General features: G+C 41.9%; 2 protein-coding genes across 2 annotated transcripts; both read right to left on the bottom strand.

Annotated features, from left to right (window-relative positions):
* Positions 1-1735: 1735 nt before the first annotated feature.
* Positions 1736-3550, bottom strand: LOC112486876 (SCO-spondin-like). Its single transcript, XM_025054677.1, has 5 exons — positions 3540-3550; positions 3149-3271; positions 2796-3052; positions 2167-2301; positions 1736-2089 (listed from the first exon to the last, which is right to left on the bottom strand). Exons 1-5 carry the CDS (start codon positions 3548-3550, stop codon positions 1854-1856), a joined length of 762 nt encoding a protein of 253 aa, XP_024910445.1. The 3' UTR covers positions 1736-1853.
* Positions 3104-6505, bottom strand: LOC112486857 (mucin-5B). The gene is made up of 3 exons (XM_025054631.1): positions 6151-6505; positions 5454-5712; positions 3104-4161 (listed from the first exon to the last, which is right to left on the bottom strand). The coding sequence occupies exons 2-3, from the start codon at positions 5594-5596 to the stop codon at positions 3939-3941; spliced, it is 366 nt and encodes a 121-aa protein (XP_024910399.1). The 5' UTR covers positions 5597-5712; positions 6151-6505; the 3' UTR covers positions 3104-3938.
* Between the last annotated feature and the right edge of the window lie 6784 nt (positions 6506-13289).

Here is a 13289-nt window from a genome sequence, read left to right on the forward strand (position 1 = left end):
CCAAGCCACACATCACCAAGTGCAATGCAAAGCGTCGGATGCAATGGTGTAAAGCACGCCGCCACTGGCCTCTAGAGCAGTGGAGACGCGTTCTCTGGAGTGATGAATCACGCTTTTCCATCTGGCAATCTGATGGACGAGTCTGGGTTTGGAGGTTGCCAGGAGAACGGTACATTTCAGACTGCATTGTGCCGACTGTGAAATTTGGTGGAGGAGGAATTATGGTGTGGGGTTGTTTTTCAGGAGCTGGGCTTGGCCCCTTAGTTCCAGTGAAAGGAACTTTGAATGCTTCAGGATACCAAAACATTTTGGACAATTCCATGCTCCCAACCTTGTGGGAACAGTTTGGAGCGGGCCCCTTCCTCTTCCAACATGACTGTGCACCAGTGCACAAAGCAAGGTCCATAAAGACATGGATGACAGAGTCTGGTGTGGATGAACTTGACTGGCCTGCACAGAGTCCTGACCTGAACCCGATAGAACACCTTTGGGATGAATTAGAGCGGAGACTGAGAGCCAGGCCTTCTCGACCAACATCAGTGTGTGACCTCACCAATGCGCTTTTGGAAGAATGGTCAAAAATTCCTATAAACACTCTCCTCAACCTTGTGGACAGTCTTCCCAGAAGAGTTGAAGCTGTAATAGCTGCAAAAGGTGGACCGACATCATATTGAACTCTGGGTTAGGAATGGGATGGCACTTCAGTTCATAGTATGAGTCAAGGCAGGTGAGCGAATACTTTTGGTAATATAGTGTATAAGACATACATATTACGTAAATAACATAAATACACATTGTCGGAGTGCGGTGGAGGTTAGCGCTCAGCTGCAGGATGGAGAGCATGGGAGTGGTGAAGCAGGTGTAGCCCCGGACGGAGGGGAGGGGAATTTGAGTAATTGAGCCTTTCCTTATGATAGTAGGAGCCAGGACCAAGGAGAGAGGAGAGTGAACAGAGGAGTGATACTGACCAAGACGGAGAGACCGTATATAAAAGCCGGGCACAGCGCAGAGCGTTTAGGAGGGTTCGTAAGGCACTAAATTAGCGTCAACATTCACCAAACATAAGATCACAAACTTTACAGCAACGTCCCATGTAACGGCGAGTGGCGGACAGATGCTACGATGCATGAGCCGCATGAGGAACAGAAGTGAATGCCAGTAGAATGCTGTGCACGTAAACAAAGGCATTTTTAAACCCAACACTTTCGTATGTAAGTATGTATGTACGTTTTGAGTTTGAAAATGTTTTGTATCACGAAAATAAAGAAAGTATTGGAAATATAAAAAAGAAATTCCCGTAAAAAACGCTACATAGCGAAACTTCCGCGGAACGGATTAACAGAAATTCTCGTACAAAAAACGCTATATAGCGAAACTTCCGCGGAACGGATTAATAAAAAATTTGGCGATGTGCTGAGGGAGCAAAAGGAGAACCGCGATATAGAGAGGGACCACTGTAAATCCTGACTTCAGGCAGCAAAAAAAGTGGACTATACAGCTGAGTTGTTGCTCTTTGTATTTTAGTGAATAGATTTTTAAAATATAACTTCTTAAGCATGAACAAAACTGTTGAATTCCAGGAGATTGTCTATCAGAAGAAGTAAAAGAAATCATTCCCAGGACGCCAAAGAAAGAAATGTGCGTTGCGTCTTCTGTGTCACTCACCCACAAGCATCGAAGACACACCAGTCATAGTACTGCTGGAAGGGTACCTCAGTGTGGCAGGGTGCGAAAAGTTTCTGAGTCAGGACCGCACACTTTTTCCTGGCCCATGTGACTCTGTGGGCGTTCAGCTGAAATCACATCATCACACAAACACAAACAGTTATAGGATATTTTGCTGTGGGACGTATTTATGTCCGGGAACACATTTCCCCTGGACTCACAGCACAGGGATCTCTAAGGTCCTGATCCGCCACATCGGGGCAGGAAGGGCTGAGCTTCCAGGAGTTGCCAAACAGCTCGGGTGTGGACTCTACGATGCCCTGCCTTGTTGTGAAATCATTTTCTGTATCTCCGTCAAAGTTACCACACAGACCGCCAACTCTGCCCCGCAAATGGGCCGCCAGTCGTATATACACACGCATACCTGTGAAGAGTGTACGCTATTATTACAGGCACAGGAGAGAAGAGATATGGTCTGGGAATGATGGACGTTCATCCTACCTCCATCCCAAAGCAGAGATACCCCAAGTCGTGAAGAAAGGGACACGAATAGACCGACTTTATCCAGGGACAGACCACTGCCACTGTAGGATTTTGGCAGGGTGACTGGCATTCCATTGACTGTCACAGCTTTACCTATGGGACAGGCACTAAAACGTTAAACCATGACCATGAAACGACTGCACACAACGAAATGTGACCTCTGTCTTTTAACCCATCACCGACGTGAGCAGGTTTTTAAGCTCCCGCATGAATTGGAAACGATGGCTAATAATGACAACTACGTAGGACTGTGAGACATAACTGGATAATAGCGACTAATCACGATTAATCGGGATTGTATTTTATCACGATTTATCAAAAATAAATAAAAATGGCTAAATAAAAAAAATTACTGTATGTTGCTGAAACAGAAATTCTGAAAAAAATAATGTTTACTGTATGTTGCTGAAACAGAAATTCAGTGTAATGACTATGATAAGAAGACGGACGGTGGAATATTTTGCATAAACAATTATTGAGATCAATGTGGTAATTACAATTTATAATTTGATTACTTCATCTCGCAAAGCTAAAAATTCAACATTTCACACAAGGCTAAAATCTAGGCCTCTTCACGCCCCTGTTACCTCTTAATAGGTGTATGACGGTATTTCCCAGGCTCAGGGTGACAGACTTGGTGCAGGTCACCCCTGTACTCCCACACGGCACGTTCTCTGCAGTAACGCTGAACAAACCACTGTTTTCCCTGGCTAGCACATACTGGCAGTCCCCGAGGAAAGAGTAACAGCGTCCATCGAACGTGACGTAGTGTGGATCCCCAGTGGCCACGCACACGCCAGCACACGCAGATTGGCTGCAGTGCCAGCGCCGCTCTTTACACACACTGTAGGGAATGGAACAGGTAGAAGCCGTTACCGTGGGATAACGAATGACACAGTGATGTGACACACACAGAGAGGGTCGACCGAGTTTATTTCACCATGTGTTGCAGTCTTTGGTGATGGTGTCATTACTGTAGTAGAGTCTACCATTGTGGTGACACGGGCACTCTTCTGGGAGAACACAGCGATCATCCTGCGGCGGACGGAACAGACATGACAAACTGTCGTCAACATACAAATACAGCTAATAAGACAACGTAACATATCACTTGTCACTTTAAGACTGAAGGATGTCAGTTTTTTTCTCTTTTTTATATTGATAACAATGACTTGAACTCTATTGATCCCACACTGGGGGAACTGTGTTAACAGCAGATCTGCTGAAACAGGCTGCCCCCTAGAGGCACCAAGTATGTGGTTCCTCTGGAGCTCAAACCCAAGAACATCTGTGTGTAACAGCTGATGTGTAAGCAAGTGTAATGACTTAACCATGGAACCATTTGATAGCCACTACACTATGGTACCACTACTGCTTGTATCCAGTGACTCACCAGTACTTGAGCAGATCCTACAAAATAAATACCTACACTAAAAACATGTCAACATGTCTGGTAAAAAAGTGGTAAATGCTAAGTAAACAGCAAGCTAATGACTTGCTTAGGGACATGCTGAGAGAAAAAGTGCTGTATTTACTCTACTGGGAAAGGTGCAGTTAAACAAAGAGCTGTTAATTAACTAGATCTTTTTCTGGCAAAGTGAAACTTAGTAAGGTTCACATATTTAGTCTTTCTACTTTCTTCTACTTTCTTCTTTCTACTGTCTCTCTTCCTTTTTAAAAAAAAATAGAAATGCATTTCTATGATTATTTCTCCCTGCTACTTTCTACATTTACAGTTCAATATTTTCACCCACAAGAAGGACAGTTCCTTGGGGGCACACACAGCCAGAAAGACTCTCTTTGCAGCTGGACTGTCCCGGCTGTTGGCCAGAAAGGTCCAGGCTGGAGCAGGTGACGAGGCAGGAGCGGGGAGAGAAGACCAGCGTGCCTGGACAGGGATTCGTCTCCTCACAGCGATCCTGTGTGCAGTTGAAAGAGCCCTGCACACACAGACTGTTGATGGAAGTGGTTTTACTTTAGATAATCACTAGTTATTCTACGATTACAGTAAGAATCAACTTAACAGACAGACGTGGTAGCTGATGTTAAATGTACCGTCAAGCTGCTGGACTAAACGGTATTAGAATCAACAACTTACTTTTTTAATATAATTATTAATAATAATTATCATAAATACTTGAAACATATATATACTTGTGTTTTTTCATATTTCAGCCTCATGGGTTGCCAGGTTGAAAGAAATCTGCTCTAAGGTCTTCACAATCAGCAGTGCTGGCGTTGCGAGCCTAAAATGAGCAATGGAATTGTTTTTTTAGCCAATCAGATTTTAGGCATGCGTCACCAAGGCATTCTAGCAGGCGTACAATTCCGTTGGCGATTTGAATGATTTTATTGGACGGTCAAAGAATGTGCAGTCTTTAACTTGACAAACTCTACTTAAATACTTGAATTAAAACTCATGACATAAATTTAAAAATAAAGTTCATAAGATGAAGAGCTAGCTGAGAAATAAACAATACGTTACTGTATTTTAGCTTACGATCATTCGGTATGTAGGTGGTAATTCAAGTATGTGTCATACGTGTTGTGCGAAAAACACAGCGGTCGTAAATTTACGAACTGGGTCGTATAGTCACAAAGTAAACTCAGCAAGACAGTCCCGGAGCGAAGGTCAGAGTTGCTTTGTGGTGAGGAGACGCAATGAAATCAACCTATCCTGTAGCAGGGAGCAGGATCATAGAGTGATTTCATTAGAGCTCTTACACCACCTCACAAGACCCCAGGCGGTGCCATAAACGCATATGATGTCAATAATAACTAAGAAACTGATGTTAATATTTAACATAACCTCAGACAAGACAGGACATGACAAAGACAAACATCATTTGTCTTCCACAAAGTACTGTTAGCTGAGTTGGTTTTTTTTTTTAGTTCACCAGCCATTTAAAGTAGTTACATTTAAATATTTCTTCTTCAGAAATTAGGAAATTGGCTTAATTAAACATTATTTGCCTCATAGGAAATGTACAAAATTTGTGTCGGAATAAATACTTCCTTAAAGTACCCCCATCACTTAAACTGGTGGTTCCCAAAATAAGGGGCGCAGCACTATTGTAGGACTCATTAGGCTTCAAAGTGGCCATGACTGTGACCCTTGATCCATAGACGGCTGAAATATTTTTTCCTACACTATACAACTGTCAAAAAGTTAGTATTTTTAAAGGTGGTTTCCCAACAGACCCAACAACAACTTTTCATATCAAAGTATATTTCAAGTAGCATACCAGGTATTACAGCTGTTCTGTATCAGAGCTCCAGGCTGGTACACCTTTCCCTCTTGCACACAAGGACACATGGCAGCCGGCACACACTGGTTCTGTTGGTCCTGCAGTAATCCTGGTGGGCACTGGCAACCTGGAACACACATTCTAGGGCCAGATCCGCCGTCATCATCACAACTCCAGCCCTGCTGGAGATCTGAACAGGAGCTGCCACACGCACGACCACATTCCTGGTACACCTGGCCGCCTGAACACTGGACCGCTGGGACGAGAGGAGGTAATAAAAACTGTTTGGTACGAGGGTGCATTTTAATGATTAAACACAAGGTCGAAACAAAAGTGTGTATCTTAATGATTAAACACAAGGTCGAAACAAGTCATGATAAATTGATTTCTTCGACGACGAGAATTGACAAGATATATCTGGGAATTTGCATTCTTTTAAGAGGAATTGATAAGAATGCATCAGTGATCATGCAGGAGCAGAGCTGCACCAAAGAGACAGCATCGAGCGGGAAATTAGCTTAAGTTTTGGTTCGCACACACGTGGAACGAAACCTGTAGTAGTTTTGCACCTAAATTATTGACATAAAAGTTTTGATCAATAAAAAACACACAATTCTATTTACATTTGATACTCTAAATATTGTAGACCCCCTTATATATCATGACTAGCTTAGCTCGTGACCTTCCTACTTACGACAGAAGGTTTGGTTGCGCCACTGGATTGCGATGCCTTCCTGAGCACATTGCTGAGCGTAGGCGGTGAGGACAGTGCAGTGACAGGCCTTCTGAGGTGAACAGCCACAGACCTCCGACAGGCACAGACGTAAATATGGCTCCCTCTCTACCACATCGTGACACCTCTGAAAGACCACAGAGACACGTGAATGCGTAAATGAAAACAACCGTAGAAGCAAGTTTTTTGTACGGACTCCGCATCCATTACCTGAAAGACAGGGCTGTGGATCACGGAGCAAACCGTCTCTGCGTAGTATCTCCTCTGGGTGTATGTGGTACACGGATCAGGTGTAGATCCTCCGGGGAGACGGCATTTTTCTGATGTAAATTTGCGAGCGAAGGAGAGCACGCCGTTTTCCACATCTCCTTCTGGAGTGGTAAAATCATCATACTGGTTCCAGTTCAGTGTGCCGCAGAGGCCGCGCACCTTGACAACACAACACATTAAATACAAATGATTTATTTTATTCTTCTTATTCTTTATTCTGCTTTTAATCAATTTAGTGTAGATATTTGAAGTACAGTTATGAGGCAAGGCAAGGCAGCTTTTTGTAGAGCATTAAGGAACATTTATGGTTTAGGGGATGGAAAATTATGAGAAATTAAAATTAAGAAAAATCTGAAGGAATATATAAAGAAATATTAGAATAAAAATAAAAGAACAGAAATGTACAATATATGCAAGTACATTTAACAAAACTGATATCAAAAACCCAAAGACAACATTCTGTATAGAGACGGAACAAAAAGGAGCCTTGGAACGGCACCCTGAGGAACTCGATTTGGTGGATTTATAATTCACAGTGATCACAGACACACTTTGAAATGGTTCTAATGATAGTGTCCTTATAAACAGGATTATAAATAGGAAGTTTCAAAAACATGTAGGTAGAATTTCAGAATAATACGGTAAACAAAGTGATTCGGAAGGTTCACCTTGTTTGCAAAACCGGGCTGTAAAGTGATGAGGGCTAAAGGTCCATGTAGATACCAAAGGAGCTGCGCTCCAAACGTCTGGATTAGAAGAAACGAGGAGGAGGCCCTCCGGACAACCAGGGCTCCTGTCATCACAGGCAAGCTCTCTCGTTGGCCATTTAACATCACTGTCCCTGGGGGGAAAAAAAGACGACAATGTCCAAAAAAAGTCCAGTCTTGGACTGTTTGACCCATGACCTGAATGAATGAGAATCTTTACAGAGAGAGGTTGTCAATAGGGGATGAGTACAGTATTTATAAAGTCCCAGGCGAGTATATCATACCAGGCATAAGTAGGTTATTAGCTAAGAATTTCTTATGCCAAATTTATGGTTAAGTTGGGTAATAATTAACAGTACGTTGGAATGGAAAGTACCCAGACAACCCAAAGGGTAAAACAGGAAGTGAAGAACAAAAACGGCAGTAATGAAGAATGATTAAAAGTGTGATTATCCTTTTGTGTGATTTAAAGGATGATGATCTTTTTAATACATTTATTATAGAGTGATAAGTCTAACTTCTCCTCTTCTCCACCACCACGGATAAGAGCAGTGTTTTCCAATTTTTTTTTCTGGGGATCCATATTTTAAAAGTCTCAAACCTTCATAACCCAAGTCGATAAACATTATATCGTAAACTCCTGGGAAACATGATACGAGACGACCCAAAAAGAAATCTCTTGCGACCCACCTGAGGGTCGCGACCCAGTATTTGGGAAACAATGGATTAGATTACACTGAACACTGACATATCCCTAAACTTGCCAAGGTGCAACTGAACATTGACATATCCCTAAACTTGCCAAGGTGCTTTGAAACCTAATCTGGCAACTAACAAGTGCCAGAATGATTCTGGCACTTGTTAGTTGCCAGATGTGAGATGTGAGATCTGTCGTGAATGGGTGCAGCCAAGAGGTACACTTCGATCAAGCAGGCTACTTTCATTCGAAGTTTGGTGTTGGCCGCAGTGGGGTCACCCAGAGGTTTGACGGTCAGAGGCCGGGCGAATCACCTCGCCAATCGGCTAAAGCAAAATCAAAAGTTCTAATGGAGCGCCAATCAGGAAACCGGTACCGCCGCATGGTTGGTGGTGCTGCCCGATTTTACAACGTCGGAACTCCAAACTTCAGGAAAATTGTTTAAATTTGGTGAGGTGGTACGATATGTGCTTACAGCACCATCTCCAGGTAAAAAGGACTGCTTGAAGACATACAATTTCATCAGAGAACAGACTGTATGCCTGTATATTTTCTATGGATTAAAATTAAAATAGTATTTTATTACCCCAGGGTTCACCTCCTGGGCAAGTTCGAATCCCAGTTAGGGCGGTTGGTACCTTCCAGTGAACTCATCACCTGCAGGAAGGTTTGGGGGGTTGGTGCGGTGCAATATGATTTGGGTGGCGACTGCTGCCCCCGCAACCCGGTAAGCGGATGAAAATGGATGGATGGATGGGTGGATAGTATTTTATTTGGTCAAAAGATATTTAATTACAATTTAAACCAAATAACTCACCTGTGTCTGTAATGGTAACTGTGGTCCGGAGTGCGGTGACTGACATTTCTATGAGGCAGTCCCCCCCTCCTCCTTGGCTTCCTAATCTCTCTGCTGTACACGCTCCACAGCGGACCTTGACCACGAGCTTCCCATCAACATAATCCTTAAAGAAAAAAAACAAACAAACAGCCATCTTATAAAGGGGCTGCAAAACAGCCTTTGAGTTTTTCCTTATCTAAAATATATTTATGTTCTATGTCACACCTCAATGGCTGTAAAGGCACAGTCTCCGCCTTGCAGTGAATACCTCTTCTTGTCAAAGGTAGTCACCTGAAGTGCCCCAACTAAGACGCACTGGCCAGCACACTTTTCTCCAGTACACTCCCACTGACCCGCTCGGCACACACTGCCGTTGAAAGAACATTTGATATTTAAACCGAAATATAACGGGAAACATCCAAACAAGCACGTTTGTCTGATTTTTGTACCAGATGTTGCATTTCTGCTGTATGCTTTCCCCTGCCTTGTAGCTGCGTCTGCGATGGAAACAAGGGCAGTCCTCTCTTTTCAGACACAGTCCTCGGTGAGAATAGAGACCCGGTGGACACTCACAGCCACCGACACACTCCTTCCTGCACTGCTCAACAGCCACAGCGGATCCCAGTGGGTGGTGGGATGCACAGCTGGGAGGGCAGGAGGACACGCAATCTGAAAACACCTGACCCCTGGGACAGACACGATCTGAAAAAACAGAAAAGACACATAGGGAAGATTGAGGAATATTTTTTATTATTATTACAGGGGGTCTTCAATTTGTGTAATGTAACTCGAATTTCGAACTTAAGTGGTAACATCAAAATCTATGACATAAAAACATCAGAAGAGTCTGGCTCAGTGTTTCCCAAACTTTTTTTCTGGGGACCCATATTTTAAAAGTGATAAAAGTGATAGACAGTATTCGTTAACTCCTGGTAAACATGATGCCCAAGACGACCCCAAAAAAAAAAAAATATGCTTGGGAGCCATGACGGACATCAGAAAATTCCCAAAGAAACAACACAAACGAAAGAAAGTGAGTCTTTGCAACCAACACAAAGTCCCTCGGGAGGCGCCGTTAATTACAAGAGGGGAATGTAAATAAAGCTGTCTTCAGCATATAGTGCCACGTGCCAACTTATTCATGGAAAGTCAATAACTAGTTTGCGCAGGAACTGATTGGCGTACGTTGGAATGATGGAATAAGACTTTGTTAATACATTTATAGGAGATGACATAACACCAGAGGTCAAGGACGTTGTAAATCGATGAACCTCCCTGTTATTTTAAATGTTAGCATCATATGTACTAAATTGTTGCTGACATTGTCTTAAAGTACAGAAGTGGAACAGTGACCTTCGGACCACATATTTCATTACCGCAAAGCGTGGCTGTCCTCCACGTAATGATGATGTGCTGCTGGGCACACTCGCGGACGTAGCTCGCCAGAGTGTCGCACACCGCGCTGGTTCTCTCTTTAGCTGGAAGGCTGCAGTACAGGTAAAGACAGGTGTCGATGTACGCTGCTGGGTCCACCTGAAACAAAACAACACTTGACGAACCTTAGCGGAGAGCGTCTTTGCATCAAACGGAATTGTTTCCAATTTTTTTTGCTTGGTGTCCAAAATGGATAAATTGAAGTTCAGCGTGAGCTCAAACCCAAGACCTTCTGTATGTATGGCAAATGTGCTAACTGCTAGACCATGGAGCTACACTTCAAGGGGTATCTCACCCGTGAATGGCAGTGTGTGAAGGGATTTTCCTGCAAGCGATGGCACATAGATTCTGCCTGTCTCCGTAAAGTAGCATCTCCGGACACATCACAGCTGTGGCCAAGTTCTGCTCCATCACTGCAGCCCTAAGGAATGAAGTAGAGAGACAGGAATGTTGTTAGGAAAGAAAAAAAGCATTTTGGGTAATGTAAGAAACATTTAAAAATGGTAAAATTGTAGTGAGGATTTTACTTCGTTCTGCTGGTCAGGGATTTTCCACGAGTTTCCGAAGCTGGCGGCAAACTGGGACACAGTTCCAGTGACTGTGGTAAAATCATCTATGACAAAAGAGAATCATAAAACTTAAACAGTGAGCTGTCAAAACAGCTCAATGTTTTACATTACTTCTAGAATTTTCTATGTGTTCAAAGAGCACCAGGAGTTGAAATGCTCTCCGCGCCGGTCCTCAAAGCTACACCTAAACTCGAGATCGTAACATCTACGGCTGAGCCCTTTCAATTTCAAGCATACGTGCAAACAGACGAGGAATATTCCACAGCAACAGGGCTGGGATGAGGACATTTACGAGGATGACTTCCGTTACCAGGGAGAGGAGAATGGAGTAACAGTTGGAGTAGTAGTTCTAGAATATACCGTGGAGTGGCTCATTAGGTAAGTCAACTAGTTGAGCCGCTCTAACTAGCATCGCGTACGAAATACTTGTAACTTGTGACGACCATTGTTCCTTAGGTTCATGTGAAAATCTTTGGAACTTGTACCAGGCGCACGTGACTTTTTTTTTACGTGACGTGGTGTTTACACAGCTGCCCTCACCGTCAGCATTGTTGTTGAAGATGCCGCAGAGACCCCTGGTAGCTGACGAATGCTCCTCGGTCACTGTGAGGTGAACCGTGTTGGCTAAGTCAAACTTGAGCCTTACACCGAGGCCACTCTCCACGAACACAAAGTCCCCCAGCCAGTAGACGCTGACGCCTGAGTGAAAAGATAAAAAAAACAATCTGTTCTATTTCTTATTAACTGCCTAGATCGATAAGTAGTACTTTATTAATCTATTCATTAATTATTAATTTAAAGTAGAACGACACAAGATTAGCAGCACGCCATCAAAAATCACATGCATGTCCTAAAGTATATCACATTACCCATATGATCATATTTTGACAGCAATTCCTATATATTTAGGTGTATGTAAAAAGAAATATATAAACAGTTTCATTAAGTTATGACAGTATTTAAAATGTATTATAACCAAAATATTACTATATATAGTACTGAACAGATCATATATATATCAAAAAGCATAGCCCTAATATAGTTCAAATATATATACAGTATATATACAAATATAAATATATTTATATTTACAGAGAAGATCATTTTGTTCTATTTTATGCCTGTACTATTTTAACATTTTAAGAACATCAATCTGTAAAAGGAAATGATGAAAACAGTTTACCATTTTGGAAAATCGGTTCTCCATTTGTAACAGGCAGGGCGTTCAGTGTTAAGTTCCTGTGACGGATTGAAACTAGATCTAGGCCCAGCATCATTCTCAGTGCCTGACGGAGCAGACATAAACATAGAACAAACAATTTATTACAAAATATAAATAATATACGGTGTACAGTATCGAAAGCGGGGACTACTTTTTTTAATATATATATATATAATATTTGAAAAATATTATGGAGTATTCTGTTCTTATCATTTCTTTGATTTTCTATTGGTTGCGCCGCTTCCAGTCGCGTATACGCGTATTTTTTTATCCAATCGTATTTCATCACGTGTTGCCGTAGTGTTACCTCATCTGTTGCCATAGTGAAAGAAATCTGCCCAGAATCATTAGTGAGAGCCAATGAGGTAGTTTCTTTAACCAATCAGATTTGCTGATTAGTTTTTTTTATAATATTGTAACTGAATTTTGTTATAATTTTTGTTTTTTAATGTCGATTTAATGTTGCAGCTGTGGCCGAATTGTGTTTGTTCGGGTTTTGTTTCTTAAGTAAGTAGGTAATCTGGTGAGTAATCTACGATATAATGACTAGTCATACTACATTTCTGCATATTATTGAAGATTTCTATGGCCATAATATATACCATACATACCTTACTGCAGTCTCCCGTCTCGTTACAAACTGAACTAATGTAGACAGCCCACGTGCCATCGGCAGATGAGGCCAGCACGTATGTGCAGCTGCCCATGAAGTGGAAGTGCTTCCTGTCAAAAGTGCGATAATGGGCTCCTCCCCAGGACATGCAGGTGGCCGAACCCTGCGTCGCCCTGGTGCTGCCCAGTAGACCACTACGCACCAGTGGGGACGACTGGGAGTCTGGAGACAATTGGAACAAAACAGGAAACTGATGATAGAGGTGCAATGGTTTTAGACCAGGGGTGTCAAACTCATTTGGGTTCACGGGCCGCATACCATTTAATTACCTTGGTAATTACATTGGTAAATGTCAAGTGGGCCGGACCAGTACATAACCTAATTAACTACAAATAACAATAAGTCAAGTACTTACTTGACTTATTGTTATTTATAGTTATAGTAAAATTGAGGAAATATAATGAAAATGATATTTCATTTAATATAAATAAATATGAATAAATATATAATACACTTGTATTATGACTACAGAAACAGACAAACAAGTGAGTGACAATCTTCTCAGGATGGGAAAAATGAAAATCCTTCATAAATAAATATGAATAAATATATAATACACTTGTATTATATAGATAAATATATATAATACACTTGTATTATATATTTATATTTAATGAAATTTAATTTTGCAAAACAAAATCCCGCACTTGACATTTTTGTGTGTTTTTTTTATTTTTTAAATTTCAAAGA

Source organism: Cynoglossus semilaevis, chromosome 3 (genome assembly GCF_000523025.1).
Source record: "Cynoglossus semilaevis isolate Cse_v1.0 chromosome 3, Cse_v1.0, whole genome shotgun sequence".
Classification (NCBI taxonomy): domain Eukaryota; kingdom Metazoa; phylum Chordata; class Actinopteri; order Pleuronectiformes; family Cynoglossidae; genus Cynoglossus; species Cynoglossus semilaevis.